Source organism: Pan troglodytes, chromosome 15 (genome assembly GCF_028858775.2).
Source record: "Pan troglodytes isolate AG18354 chromosome 15, NHGRI_mPanTro3-v2.0_pri, whole genome shotgun sequence".
Taxonomy (NCBI): Eukaryota; Metazoa; Chordata; class Mammalia; order Primates; family Hominidae; genus Pan; species Pan troglodytes.
The window spans coordinates 20,939,659-20,954,826 of NC_072413.2; the positions used below are offsets into that span (position 1 = coordinate 20,939,659).

The window sequence follows — 15,168 nt, forward strand, 5'->3', positions numbered from 1 at the left end:
TGGTAGGAGTCATTTTCTGCTTGCTGGTGATCACTAGCTGGGCAGAGAAAAACCAAGGCATTTGTCTATGATGCTGTCCAGGAAGCCTCATTCAACAAGCTGCCTAAGTCAACCTCTTCTTGGAATAACCTCTAAAAGCTTCCGCTTAGCAGGCTATGCTGAGGGCCAGGAAAACCCACCTACCAGCTTGGACCCCTCCTCTCCCACTCTCATGCCACGCCACGGGACCACCCATAACAGGAGCCCACACACGTGGGTGGCAGAGACCTGCGGCAGACAGGGACCACACAGCAAGTGTCCCCAAAATGCCACCCACTGTCTCCTGCCCTCCAGGAGCATTTCCTTTGCCTCTCCTCTCAGACTGGGTTTCCACTGAAACTGTGCATTGTCTCACAAATTCGTGGCTGGGGACCACCCACCACTCTGCTGCCTGATCCAGCCCCACGCCAGCCCTTTGAGGTGCCCAAGCTGACACCAGGAGCAAGGTTGAGAGGAAGCTGTGACCCCAGCAGGACTTTATGTTCCCACCATCCCGGATGTGAGAATGAGGAAAAAAGGAGATGAGCTGTCTCCCCACAAGCCCAGAGATTTGACCGAGGAGAGTAGAGGCCTCGAGCTCTCACCTAAAAGACATGGGGCTCCCTGGGGTTCACAGCTCACTGCGCTCTCCCTCCTGAGACTCCTGCTGCCAGAGCACCTTTCCCCAGGGTCATGGATGCTGAGGGGAACACAACTTAGAGACCACTCCACCATCCACCCAGCAAGCACAGCTACCAAGACCCAAAGCTGAGGCTTACCAATGCTCAGGGTGGGAGGGGATTCCATCCCTGAATAACTCCATGGTTCCCCTATGCGTCTGACCATCCCAGCCAGAAATACATAAATCCTCTCAGCTACAATTCAGGCCTGCTTCTTTTCATAGGGATGAAGCTACAGGTTGAGTATCCCTTATCTGAAATGCTTGGTACTAGATGTGTTCAGGTTTTGGATTTTTTTTTTTTTTTTGAGGCTGGGGGTGGAATATTAGCATTATACTTACCAATTCGGCATCCCTAATCTAAAAATCTGAAATCCAAGATGCCCCAGTGAGCATTTCCTTTGAGCATCATGTTGGCATTTAAAAAGTTTCAGATTTTGGAGCATTTCAAATTTCAGATTTTTGAATTAGGGATGCTTAACCTGTACCAGCTTTAATAGGTGACCTACAGCACGTCCCTCCCCTCTACAGGCTTATGTGTTGACACTTAATGAAATGTCGGGTAGGACTGGAGGCTACCTCCCACTCCCTGCACCTCTGATTCTGTGGCCCCTGTAGAATTAAGAACCAGTGTCCCTTCTCCTGGTCAGCCCTACTGAGGGGAGTCACAGAATCCCCAGTTCTTTCTAAGCTGCCCCATCTCTCACCTAAATACAATCCCCTTAAAGAACACCAAAGGGAAAGGGCTCAGACCTCCATCACAGCAGGGTCACTCTCACACGTGGTAGGACCATACCACCTTCACAAAAGCGGGGTTTGCCACCTTCGGGGAGCTCTGGGGGGCCTCTACCTCCTCACCAGTCTGACACAATGCCAGAGATTCCACCACTGGGAATTTCTTATAATTAAAGCATTCTCTTCCCTGTATTAAATGAAAATGCCCCTGGGAGAGTTAATAGAGCAAGCCTTTATCAACCATTAAAAACTGAGGGCCAGTTAGTTTCTCTTTCTTTTCCCCCTGAAGTGGTACTTCATTTTGTTTTATAGAAAAAAGATTCAGGCAAGGGAAGTGTGGGTGGCTGGGGAGGCAGGTCTGCTCCTTTGAGTTGGCTGCAGTGACATGGAAGTCACAGGGCTGAGGGAAGGAGACAAGAGCCTGGACGGCAGTGAAGGGGTCAAAGATAGACACCTCCAAGAACCTCAGAGGAGACCCGGACTGCAGGAGACCTGCAGGAGGCCTGCGGGAGCCTGTGGAGGCCTGTGGAGGCCTGTGGAGGCCTGCGGGAGCCTGTGGAGGCCTGCGGGAGCCTGTGGAGGCCTGTGGAGGCCTGCGGGAGCCTGTGGAGGCCTGCGGGAGCCTGTGGAGGCCTGTGGAGGCCTGCGGGAGCCTGTGGAGGCCTGTGGAGGCCTGCGGGAGCCTGTGGAGGCCTGTGGAGGCCTGCGGGAGCCTGTGGAGGCCTGTGGAGGCCTGCGGGAGGCTGTGGAGGCCTGCGGGAGCCTGTGGAGGCCTGTGGAGGCCTGCGGGAGCCTGTGGAGGCCTGTGGGAGCCTGTGGAGGCCTGTGGAGGCCTGCGGGAGGCTGTGGAGGCCTGTGGGAGCCTGTGGAGGCCTGTGGAGGCCTGCGGGAGCCTGTGGAGGCCTGTGGAGGCCTGCGGGAGGCTGTGGAGGCCTGTGGGAGCCTGTGGAGTCCTGTGGAGGCCTGTGGAGGCCTGCGAGAGGCTGTGGAGGCCTGTGGAGGCCTGCGGGAGCCTGTGGAGGCCTGTGGAGGCCTGCGGGAGGCTGTGGAGGCCTGTGGAGGCCTGTGGAGGCCTGCGGGAGGCTGTGAAGGCCTGTGGAGGCCTGCGGGAGCCTGTGGAGGCCTGTGGAGGCCTGCGGGAGGCTGTGGAGGCCTGTGGAGGCCTGCGGGAGCCTGTGGAGGCCTGTGGAGGCCTGCGGGATGCTGTGGAGGCCTCTGGAGGCCTGTGGAGGCCTGCCAGCCCAGTGCCCTCAGGCAGCAAAGCCCAGCAGTCACTGGTCCCCCAAGGCCGCCCGCAGATCTATGCAAGGTGATACAGCAGAGGCTATGGACCCACCCACACCCAAGCAGGGAGGCAGGATGACAAGGCCCGGGCAGGTAGGGGGCTATCCGGAGAGCAGCCTCAGCTCCACCCCTGAGAAATTTCCATCTAAATCCAGGAGATCCTCGATTCAGCAAGAACCTTCCCTCATGTTTGAGGCTGTTAAACCTAAAGCCAGTTAGGGCAGAGGTCAGAGGGGTGGACCAGGAGCAAGTGGGTCGAGGGTGAGCAAGTGTTGGGAGTGGGGATAGAAACTCCATCCATCTCCGACTGCTCTGCTCGCATGTCTGGCTCCAGGGCCCACCTGGGATGTCAGAGGGAATTAGAACGGCCTTGTGAGGAGGCTCAGGAGAAGGGCTCCTATGCCCACCGGGCAGGGCAGCACTGGGCCTAGCGCCACCACCGCAAAGCCCCTCAGTGCAGAGGGCCCAGCTATACGGAACTGGGCATTGCTTAGCCTGGAGGGAATAGGCAGCTGAGGAGACCTGGAAAACACAGTCATGAAGAGACTGGCCATGAAGACCCACAGACCCTGCGAGCCAAGGCCTTGGGCTGCAGCTGCAGCTCTACCAGCCTGGACCCAACCTCAGGCCGACATCCCAGCGGGGAACATGTTACTAAGGCCAGTTGTAGAAGGGACTTCTCTGGACACATGCCCTACTCTCCCAAAAGACTTAAGCACAGGCCAGTCCCAAAGGCAGAAGAATGGACTAAATGAGCTCTTGTGGCCCCAGCCCTAAGATTCTAGAGGACTCTCTGAAACTTCACTTGAAGACTTGACCTCTGAGTGCAACTGGAGTCACCGCCACTCAGGAGAAAGGGCAGGCTGTGCAAGCACGTGCTTCAAGAGCATCCTGGTGGGGTCTTCAGCTCTGACAGAGCAACCCCTCTGCTGCTACCCTCACTGGGGGCAGCCATCTGAGTCTTAAGGAGTTGCTTATTTTTTAGGTCCAAACATAAAATTCAACTCCCCTGGGATCACGTATACAGACAGGCCTATAGCACCTTATTATCAGGTACCATCCTGGTGTGGAAGTCCCCTGGCCTGTGTGCTCTGTGGGATGGGAATGTCCCTTGTCATCAATGAGTCCCCAGGAACTAGAACAGTGCCTGGCACACAACAGATGCCGTTAAATGAATAAGTGAATGACTCCTGCAGTTAGGCTCTGGGTAGGGGGAGCTGAGTGTGAGGAGTGGGGAGTACAGGAGAAAGGAAAGTGGGGATTAGTAGAGGAAGTGGTCAGGTGAGTCAATGTTTCACAGTTTTGCCAAGAGCTAAAGTAACTTGTCAAGAACTTCAGAGCAAGGAAAGCCTGAGTGGTGGCCCCTTGCTCAGGGCAGCCCCCAGGCAGGCACACATCTATCCAACAAAGCCTGGAGGACAGGGACTGTGGGAAATCACGCAGGGTACCTGGGAGTCTGACCTCACTGTGTGACCACACTGAGGTCCAGAGCCAACAGTCACTTTATGTGGGTTCGCCTCAGTTTCTCCATGAGTCCTACTCTAAAACCCATCTACCTCCGTGAGCCATGTGTGGGAAGACGAGCTTCTGACTGGGATGAGTCTGGGGAGCAAGCACATGGAGACCCAGTGCTGTCATTCTGGCTGCCGGTAGGCTGCAGGACCACCAGCGCCCTGCGTCTGTGTCAAGGCCACCTGGGCAACGCGGCGAGGGGTGGGGAGTGCAGGCCTCCTTTCACACAGAGACACACAGGCCTGAGGCCTCTCTGGGTAGCACACATAGAGCTATATTTTGCAATTAATAAACAGGTCAGACATTGAGTCAGTAGCCACAAGTAGAACAGGAAGTGGAAAAAGTCTCCCACTTCCCTCCAGGTGTTTGGGGGCTGGGGCGGTCCCCTCCCATTTCCATGACGTCATGGTTACCAAGAGGGGCAAGTAGGGCACCCTTTGAAGCTCTCCCACAGAAGCCACATCCTCTGGAAAGAAGAGTTTAAAATACTGAGTTAGAGATAGCATCGCCCCAGGCCACGTGCCGAGGGGAGCAGGCTGGGCCGTTACACCACCCCCCAACCGCAGGTGCAGCAAGGCCAACATGCCAGGCTGGGAGGGGCTGCCGGCCCCTCGGTGACTTGCACCGGGCCCGCAGCAGGCTGGGGAGGTGCTGCTGGCCCTACCGCTGAGCCGCCTCCCTCACCGCACCTCTGCTGCCCCTCCAAACCAGCCAAGATCAGACCTTGATCTCACCTGATTAAGCGCTTGCTTAGTACAGGGCAGACCCTCAAGACGTATGCTCAGGCCAGTGTCTCTGGGGAGGGAGGGATGTGGGGAGGCCGTATCTGCCCCCACACAGAGCTAGGGCTGATTCTCTGAGGGACCCCCCTCAATAGCACCTCCCCCCTTACCCTGATGCTTATCCATTAGGTGATGGCCCTAATGGACGCCTTGATGGACACGTCCGGGACCCAGGGACCCGGAGACCAGGAATCTGCAGGTCTCGGGGAGCCGCAGAACCTGAAACCCAAAAATACCAGGCTTGATCTCCTGCTCTTCGGTAGTGTCGCCATCCACCCGCATGGGGGCAGCAGCGCTCCACCAAAAAGACCTCTTCTCCCTCTGTCTGTTAATTCTGGAGAGAGAAAGCCCCCAAAGTTTAGGAAAAGCTCTTTTCCGAGGAAAATAAAAGGGCAGGTGACTTTTATCCCACAAGTCCGTGCCCTGTGCCCGTCACTGCGCTGGGGGCAAGGCCTGTGTCATCCTGTCACATCCCCCCCAAAGGAGAGGAGGGGCTGGGGGCTGGGCCGGCAGCAGGGGGCGCTGTTCGTCCGGGATCGTCAGACCCGCTCCACCCGGAGCCCCGGAGGAAGTGCCCAGGGAGGGCTGGGGCCCCGGAGGAGGCCTTGGGTTCGGAATTAGGCTGGCTGGAGTCCGGGATCCACCACATCATACACTCGTGCCTTTGGCAGGTCACTAACCGCCCATCGCCTCAGTTTCCCGGTGGGACGAACTCTGTCTCACAGGTAGTTTAAGAACCAGGCTTTCTTTGGCATTGTATACCTGCCATGTGCCAGGCTGTGTCGTGCTCTGGGGATTCAGTCTCTGTGCAAACTATGACTCCATACAGATGAAGTCCAAGAACAGGCAAAACGCATCACAGGTGATAGAAATTAGGGCACTGTTTGCCTCTGGGGTAGAAGGATGGATTGAAAAGGGGCACAAGGAAACCTTCAGGGGTGGTGGAAATGTTCCATATCTTTATCTTGGGTGATGGCTATATATATATCAAATGCATCATTAGTGTATTTTCATGTAATTATGCCTCAAGAAAGTACTGCTCCCATTAAATACACACACACACACACACACACACACACACAGAGTTTCTGTCTTCAAGGAGTTAACAATCCAGTGAGTAGTGGGTATGAAAGAGATGTGTTAATGGCTGCAATTGCAAGACAGAGGCTTTTGTTACTATATTCTCCTCAGGCAGGAGTCCTCAGGCAGGAGGCAGGAGAACCAGTTGTTTGTCCCTAAGCGTCACTGCCCCTCACTAGCCTTCTGTCCTGGGGCCTTTAATTTTTCTGAGTCCCCATGTGTTATTATTCACATAGAGATAAAAATACCTGCCCACCTATTCTCAGTGTTGTTGAAGGGATTGAAAGCAGTAATGGGTGTGGAATGCTTAGTAAACTGAAATCCCAGTGCAAATATGAAGTGGGAATGCATCAGAATGCCCAGAAAGACGAAGCATGACCCGAACAAGATGGGCTGGGCCAGGTCAGATGGCACTGCCATACTGAGAAAAAAGTGGGCTGGCTGCGGCTTCACACAGCCCGGGAGAGCTCAGAACTCCCCAGGCCCTGCCGGTGCGCTGGTGTTTCTCATAGTGTGTGGCCACCTCTCCAGTCACTTCGGCCCTAGGAGCTTCTTGTTACACCATGATTTTGTCACTACCTCCGCAGCTTCCCACCTCCTGCTTCCGGCTTCCAGAAGGAAGCGCGTGATGGAGGGGAAATGACAGGGCCAGGAGGCAGCGGTCAGGCTGGGCCGAGTTTCTGACAGAAGCCAACACTTCTGGCCCCACAGTGCTCACGGCCTCCCTGACTCTCCTCACCACATCACAGCTGAAAAGGCTCACGTCTTATCTCCCCTCTCAACCTCTGGGGGCTTCTCTGCTTTCAGAAGGACCCCCTGGAGCCCCTGGCCGAACACATCTGAAAGCACGGAGCCAGACCTCTGCAGCGCCCTCCAGCGGGCAGGTTCTGCGGGCAGCCATCTCCTCGCAGGCCAGAACACCCCACATCACTCCAGGACGGTTCGCCACCTTTGAGAAGAGAGGACTCCAGCGTCTGTTCGCTCTGGAAATGTGGGCATGTTCCCATTCCAAAGGTGATAGGATCTGAGGGGAGGATCCTTCCCATTTTCAAAGCCTTCCTAAAATCCCACTGAGTAGTGGGGAGGAGTGCAAGTCTACCCTTTCCCCGAACCACCCACATGAAATTTAGCAACAACAACAACAAAAAAGGAAAATATTAGAGGAAGATCATATAAGTGTAAGAAGACAAGGCTGGCAGGACCTAAGAGAGTCTAGGTAGATGAAGGAATATGGTTTACATAATGGGGAGCACCTGGTCTCCATTTCATGCTTCCAGCCTTGATGGGAGGAAAGTAGGTAAACCTTAAAAGGGACTTCTTTCCAGTGGAGGCTGCAAGATTCTATTTTTACCAACCTCTAAGGTGTCCACCTTATCCTTGCTGACCCAAGTTATTCCAGTGATTTACCAAGGGAAATGGGTGAAACGACATCCTTATCTGGACTCCTTATTAACAATATCCTACATCTGTACAACACCAAAGCAAACATCAACTCTTTCGATCAAAATGATAAACCCAAGTGGTAGACAGAGTATTCTCTCCCCTTTTACAAATCAGAAGGCACATGGAGCGGCTTGCACAGGATCACGGTGAACTAGGCCCTGATCCTCACCAGACTCGGATCCCAGGCTTTCCACCAAGCTCTGTGGACTCAGAAACACCAAGTGGTTCCAGATTCAGCCATCAGAGGAAGGAGCATGAATTGACTGGCATTCCCAGGCCCCCTAAGACTAAGTGTCTTGTTTCCTGCCTCCGTGGCCCTTCCCTCTTCCTGACTCTGCCTGCATGGATTTGATCCCCCTTCAGGATGAGATCAGAATGGCAAGGCAGAGCTCTGTACCTTTAGGAGGCACTCCCTCAATAAATATTTGATGTTGTCGGGCACGGTGGCTCACGCCTGTAATCCCAGCACTTTGGGAAGCCAAGGCGGGCAGATCACTTGAGGTCAGGAGTTCAAGACTAGCCTGGCAAACATGGTGAAACCCCATCTCTACTAAAAATACAAAAAATTAGCCGGGCATGGTGGCGGGCGCCTGTAATCCCAGCTACTAGGGAGGCTGAGGCAGGAGAATTGCTTGAACCCAGGAAGTGGAGATTGCAGTGAGCCGAGATCGCGCCATTGCACTCCAGCCTGGGCAACAGAGCAAGACTCCATCTAAAAAAAAAAAAATTGATGTTTGTGGCCTCAAGGCAATACTTATCCACTACTCAAGCATATGCCAATGGGGATAACTAATATCCAGATACACTCCCCATGGCTGGTCCCTTCGCTGACTCTTTCTTAGCTGTCAGATCTCAGCCTAAAGGTCACCTGGTCAGAGAGGTCCTTCCTAACCACTCTAAGCAGCTCCCTCCCCAGCCCCATTTACTGTCACATTATATTGTTTACTGTTTCTTTCCTTCACTCCACTCACAACAAAATTATTTCATTTATGTAATAATTTGGCTCTCTTCCCTACTGGAATTTAAGGCTCAGAAAGTGAGGCACCTTGTCCGTTCTGATCATTTCTGTAGCACTTAACTCATGGTAAGCAAAAATTTAAAGGAAGGAGTAATAACAGAAAGAATGAGCTCTGCCATCAGATGTCTCTTATTTATACCCTGACACTAGATTGGGGTTAAATTTTGACAATCATTGAAGCTGTTAGACATACGGGAGCTTGCTGGCCTCTTGACGTGCGTGTATACGCACGCATGAGGGAAATTTTCAATTAAAAGTTAAAAACAAAGTTGTTTATCCCTGGGATTTAACAGGCCTGAATAGCAGGTCTCAAAGGGGGCTCCTAGGGAGGTCTCTCCGCTTCTCCCAGGAAGAGCCAGGCCTGCCATTGGCCACCACAGTGCTTTAGCTGAAAGTCAGTGAAATGGATGTGCAGCTGAGGGAGAAAAGCAGTATGTCATGGAATCCTCAGAGCTTCTGGTGAGCACTGAAAGGAATGATACATTTGTAGAGCAATTACATTCAGATATTTTCACTTACGTTTTGTTGGGATAACCACAGTATGAAGTATTATTATCCCCATGCTTATTTTATGATTTATCTCATTCAAAGCCTAACCCAAACGCTTTCAGCTAGACAGAAATAAGATTCAAACCTAACACTTGCTGAGTCTCCATTTCCTCATCAGGAAAATAAGAATGCCACCCACCTCCTTTAAGCGATGATAGGGAAACCTAAGTAACAGGAGGGCGCTTAACAGTTTGCCAGACATGTGGCCCACGCTCACTCACTCCTGGACAGGAAGGGCTGTGTCTTATCTTTTCTAATGCCATGCACTACCTAGCACAGAGCCTAAGTGTGTAATTATTTGCTAAATTTTAGCAACAAAAGGTCAACAGACAGTAAGTGGCAGAACAAGTCCTTGAATCAACACTTTCAGATCAAAGTGTTTTCCGCAACACCAGGCTGCCTCTCTGGTGGTTTGAAAATACTTTTTTAAAATCCCATTGACAGAACTTGGACCTACCTATAAAATCAATGTAAGCAAATAAAATACTTTGTTTAGTCCTTCATAAGCTTCCTCCCACTTTTTTCCTACTCTCTCCTCTAAGATCCTTGTTCTAGAAAGTGTTTTCTCCCACAGGAGAAATCTATTTTTTATATTTGTTAAAAACTTTTAAATTAACCGTAGTTATTAAGTCATTTCACACACAAACTTTTATTACAGATGCCCAGAGCTGAGCTGCAACCCAACAAGATAGGAGAGCAGCAGAGTCTCCCGCTAAGTTTGCAAACAAGCTTCCTGGCCTCTATAACCTCCAACACCAGGGAGCACGCCTCTGTGACCTCCCCAAGTATTTTCTAGCCATCGCAACAAAAGTGTTTTGAAGCCCAAGATGAAAGGATGTGATCACAAGAGGCCGAAGGTATAGGCTGCTAAGAGAAGAAAACAAGAGAGATGGTTTCCATGTGATAGGGGCCAGGAAATGTGTGGGCAGGAGGTGCTCAGGGCTGGGCTTCCCACCACTGCAAAGAATGGCAGGGAATAGACTTTCCACAGTGTTTGTGGTGAATGGCTTCCGGCCCCATAAAAGAGCACAGAAAATAAAAATAAACCACCCCATAGAGGTGTTGAGCAAGGGGGAGCAGGAAATGCTAGGGTCTACCTCACTCTCCATGCAGTAGTACTCAAAATCAACTCCTTCAACATACTTCAGCTGAAAAAACACCTAAGAATCAGAAACGCAATGGGGCTTGGGGGTGTGTCTTTAAGTTCAAGACAGGGTCTTGTTCTGTTGCCCAGACTGAAGCGCAGTGGTGCAATCATGCAGTCTCTACCTCCTGGGATCAAGTGACTCTCCAAACTCAGCCTCCCGAGTAGCTGGGACTACAGAGGTGCACTGCCACGCCCAGCTAATTTTTTTAATTTTTGTAGAGACAGGGACTCACTGTGTTGCCCAGGCTGGTCTTGAACTCCTGGGTTCAAGCCATTCTTCCACCTTGGCCTCCCAAAGTTCTGGGATTACAGGTGTAAGCCACTGAGCACCTGGCGCTTTTTCAGTGTTGTCTTTTTTTTTTTTTTTTTTGTGACGAAGTTTCGCTTCTGTTGCCCAGGGTGGAGTGCAATGGCACAATCTCGGCTCACTGCAACCTCCGCCTACCAGGTTCTAGCAATTCTCCTGTCTCAGACTCCTGGGTAGCTGGGATTACAGGCTCATGCCACCACGCCTGGCTAATTTTTGTATTTTTAGTAGAGACGGGGTTTCATCATATTGGTCAGGCTGGTCTCCTGACCTCAGGTGATCCACCCACCTCGGCCTCCCAAAGTGCTGGGATTACAGGCATGAATCACCATGCCTGGCCTCTTTTAAGAACAGGGTCTTACACTGTTGCCCAGGCTGGAGTGCAGCGGCTACTCACAGGTCCACAGCTAATTCTTCAGTACATGTCAAATTGAGAACCATAAAGCAAATCAACAGAAGCATAAAAACAAGAGTTACCTATAATGAGCCTTTAACTAAATCTAATCCCAACACTCCGAAAGCAGTCTGTAGGTTTTAGCCCCGAAGCAAATATTGAAAAGACACACCAAAGAAGAATGTTTCCTGTTGATGGTAACTGGCTTGGGTAAATCACACCCTCTGAGACAACAGCTGACCTGGTAAATGGGAATTTAATACCTGTCCCATGTATCTCAAGATCATTATGAAAAATTAAACAAAACCTATGTATTAAAGACTGCAATTACAATGTCTTCCTTCATAAAATTACTATTATTCCCAGTTTTCAACCCGTGTCTCAAAGTCCAGATGCTTTTCTTATTCAAAATTCCAATTTCTCTAGACTAAAAATTATCCAGAAGCCTCCTGATAGGGTCTGTGACATCTGTATATAAGTTTTAAAACAGATTAGGCCAGGCACAGTGGCTCACGCCTATAATCCCAGCACTTTGGGAGGCTGAGGCGGGCAGATCACCTGAGGTCAGGAGTTTGAGACCAGCCTGACCAACATGGAGAAACCCTGTCTCTACTAAAAATACAAAAATTAGCCGGGCATGTTGGTGTGCACCCAAAATCCCAGCTACTCGGGAGGCTGGGGTGGGAGAATTGCTTGAACCCAGGAGGCGGAGGTTGCAGTGAGCCGAGATCGCACCATTGCACTCCAGCCTGGGTAACGAGAGCAAAACTCCATCTCACAAAAACAAAAAAGAAAAAAAAAAGTGCAGATTAAACTGCTCAGTCATAATCTCAATGAACTAGTATCACTTAAGAATGGCAAACCATGACCCACATAGCCACAACCAATTTTTATAAATAAAGTGATAGTGGAATATAGCCATGCCCATTTGTTTAAGGAAAAGCTTGCGGACTCCTGACTCAGTGTGTTATCAGTTAGGCAGAGAGCTAATAAGAAACATACAGGCCCAAGCTTTTCACCAAGTTCCTAGGTAATCTTGAGACATGCCAAAATTTGAGAACCACTTTTGTAGATGAGGGATTCTCAGATCTTATTGTGCACATAAATCACCTGAGGACCTTGTTAAAATGAAGATGTTGCTTCTGTAGGTTTGGGGTGAGGCCTGTGCTCCCAGGCGATGCCAATACTGGTAGTCAATGACTACATTTTGAGTAGCAAGAATCCAGAGCAGTGTTTCTCCAATTTGCTGTGCTCTGGAATCACCTGGGTAGCTTTACAAACTACAGAAGCCACCCCAAGAGATTTTTACTTAATTGGTGTGGGTTGTGGCCTGGACGTTGGGATTTTCTTTTTACATTACCCAAGTCATGCTAACGTGCAGCCAAGTTGGAGAAGCTCGAAACTCATCATTCTCGGTAGTTGGCTAAATTTAAGTAGTGGCATTCTCAACATAGCTTCCGCCCCATATATAGCAACCCAACAGCACCCAAGATGAAAACAGGGCTGCGAACATGACACACGTCGATATGCCCAGACTTCAGCCAGCAGACCTACGTTCCACCCAAGCTTTGTCATGAACTCTGATCTTAAGCAAGTCACAAATCTGAGTTTCAATTTCTTCACCTAACTAATGAGGACAGGAACCCCTAAGATAATTGCAAGAATAAAATGAGAGAATATTTGTGAAGGTGCTTTGGAAAATATTGTATCTTATAAGTCAACACATACATAACCCCCATTTTTCACTCTGTCTACATTGCCTAAGAGAAATATATTTCACTTTTATCACTAAAACATGTTGAAACAGATGTAAATGTGGAAGCACATACTTAGTTCAATTTCTAGCAGAGTGCATAATGATGCAGTTCCAGGAATGCACTGTCATAAGAGTGGAAGCACCTGTAACAATTGAAGGATTAGTAAAGGATTACCTGCTCCAGGAAGAAGACAAAGGACTGCCATTTCCCAGGGTTGTCAGCACTGCCTTTTGCCATTAACTTCAAATATACTTAATGAAAACAAGGAGGCAGGTTCACAGCTGTAAGTTACCAACTCATAAAGAGTTCAGCACAGAGGACTGAAGAGAAAAAAAGGATTCTGATACCACTAAAGAATAAAAACAGAGCCAGAGGCATATGGAGGAGTGGCATGGAGTTCTTTAATTTGGAAGGCAAAAGGCTACATTTAATGAAAGGCAGAGGCTGGATTAATAAATGTTTGTTAGAAAGTTGTTCTGACACACAGTGAACTCTGGGCTTTTCTCCTGCATAAAAAGCAGAGCTAGCAGTAAGTGCAAATCTGAAGAAAATCCATGTGTCCAACAAGCTGCCATCTCCAGAACTCTTATCCAGGAAATTCAAAGAGTGAACCTAGAAGAAAAAAGCAGCAAGGTTAAATGTCTTATGATACTAGAGACAGGGCCCCAAATCCTTCCATCTAAATTCTAACCCACAAGACAGTTATGGGGTTCCCACACTCAGGACAATATTTAAACCAAGCGAGAAAAACTAGAAAGAGCAAGTATTTTTCAAAGAACATTTTATGGGAGTAGTATCCAGAAAAATTAATGTCAAAACTGAATTTCAAGCTCATCAAGGCAAAACCAACTAGGAACTGTGAGACACGTGTCCTAACTCCAGCTCTACCATTAATTAGCCGCAAGACTTCACATAAGTCACTCTGACTTCCCTGGCCCACAAATTCTTTGAGGTGAGAGGGTTGTAGTTTAACCTAAAGAGCTTTCTGGAATCTAAAATGCTTATAAAGCACAGATTTCCATTGGTGGGGAGGCAGGGTAGGGAAGTAAGGATTCAAGAAAGAAAGAAAAATTCCCAATCTCAGCTATAACAAAGGACCAAAATATAAGAAATAATTTAGTTTTCATTTAAAGATAAGTTTATTTTTGGCAAGAAAAAGGTGAAGAAAGAGTAACCGCAACAGAAGTGGCCACATTGCTGCTAGAGCCAAATGGAACTGAGATCCGTAACTTGTGAGGTGGAACCCTCACCACAAGTGGCCACATTGCTGCTAGAGCCAAATGGAACTGAGATCTGTAATTTGTGAGGTGGAACCCTCACCACAAGATACAGGCTTCCTTTAGTCCCTCAAAGCACAGCCTCCCAGCTACTGGACTCCAGCACAGCTCTGGTTGAAAAGTGACCTCCAGCCCTAGGGGCTCCAATGTCTCCAGCTATAAGCAACTGATTTTCCCAGTGTGCCATAAAAATACTGCAATCTCCTACGTGTACCATGACTCAAAAGAGGCTGGGAAATACTACCTTTCAGAAGAACCGGGCTGCCCCAGGAGGAAAAAGGGCACTACCTTATTTGGTATATTGGGTCAAGTAAGTAACCTGGAGATTCTGGCATCAGAGCTTAAAGGAGAGATTTTGGACTTTCAGCCAGAATGCTTTTATTTCACTAACAATGGTATTTACAGAAATGCTACATAATTGCAGAACATTCCTGAATCAGTGGTATTATAAGAAATGTATAAAAGAAAGAGCAGTAACAGGAAGCAAAAGCTGTTCATAGTGCCAAACAAAACCAAACAGACCTATTCAAACTCACCTATTCATTCCATCAAATTTCTTAAAGCAAACTCTCTGGCAATAGACTATCAGCCAATATAACATTACAGCTTTTTTTTTTTTTCAAGACAGAGTTTTGTGCTTGTTGTCCAGGCTGGAGTGCAATGGTGTGATCTCGGTTCACCGCAACCTCCGCCTCCCGGGTTCAGGCGATTCTCTGCTTCAACCTGCTGAGTAGCTGGGATTACAGGCGTGTGCCACCACGCCCAGCTAATTTTTGCATTTTTAGTAGAGATGGGGTTTCACCATGTTGGTCAGGCTGGTCTCGAACTCCTGACCTCAGGTGATCCACCCACCCCAGCCTCCCAAAGTGCTGGGATCACAGGCCACCATGCCTGGCTACATTACAGTTCTAATGGCCAAGGTGAGAGAGGACTAGATCATAATGCCATTTTCAGTGAACAAAGCCTCGACACTTTTAGAAATATAAAAGAAATCCTAGTTTAGTACAAAATCAAAGTTTCAAGATTTTATTATATTAAAACATTTAAATCTAAGATGCTGAGGCCAGTCCACGTGAAAGGCAAAAATTGACTCATGAGAGTAAGTCTCTTTGATAGTGGTTTTCAGAAAATTCTGTTTACAAAGATCTGCTTCCCCTCTTTTAAAGCAGATCTATTTACCAGACAC

At 49.3% G+C, this 15,168-nt stretch overlaps 2 protein-coding genes across 2 annotated transcripts in view; one reads left to right on the plus strand and one right to left on the minus strand.

The window, feature by feature from the left end:
- The first annotated feature begins 73 nt into the window (after positions 1 to 73).
- On the plus strand, positions 74 to 7,974 carry LOC134808277 (keratin-associated protein 5-4-like). Its single transcript, XM_063792788.1, has 2 exons — positions 74 to 7,104; positions 7,648 to 7,974. The coding sequence occupies exon 1, from the start codon at positions 1,818 to 1,820 to the stop codon at positions 2,793 to 2,795; it is 978 nt and encodes a 325-aa protein (XP_063648858.1). The 5' UTR covers positions 74 to 1,817; the 3' UTR covers positions 2,796 to 7,104; positions 7,648 to 7,974.
- Positions 7,975 to 13,086: 5,112 nt separating this feature from the next.
- Positions 13,087 to 15,168, minus strand: part of DAD1 (defender against cell death 1) — a 31,736-nt gene continuing 29,654 nt past the window's right edge. Inside the window, exon 3 of the mRNA XM_509838.8 lies at positions 13,087 to 13,317. The gene's annotated coding sequence lies outside the window, so the exon portion shown is untranslated. The remainder of the gene's footprint in view (positions 13,318 to 15,168) is intronic.

What these genes read in the sequence shown, in the direction of transcription:
- LOC134808277 (XM_063792788.1), top strand. Translation starts at nt 1,818, where the DNA reads ATGGAAGTCACAGGGCTGAGGGAAGGAGACAAGAGCCTGGACGGCAGT.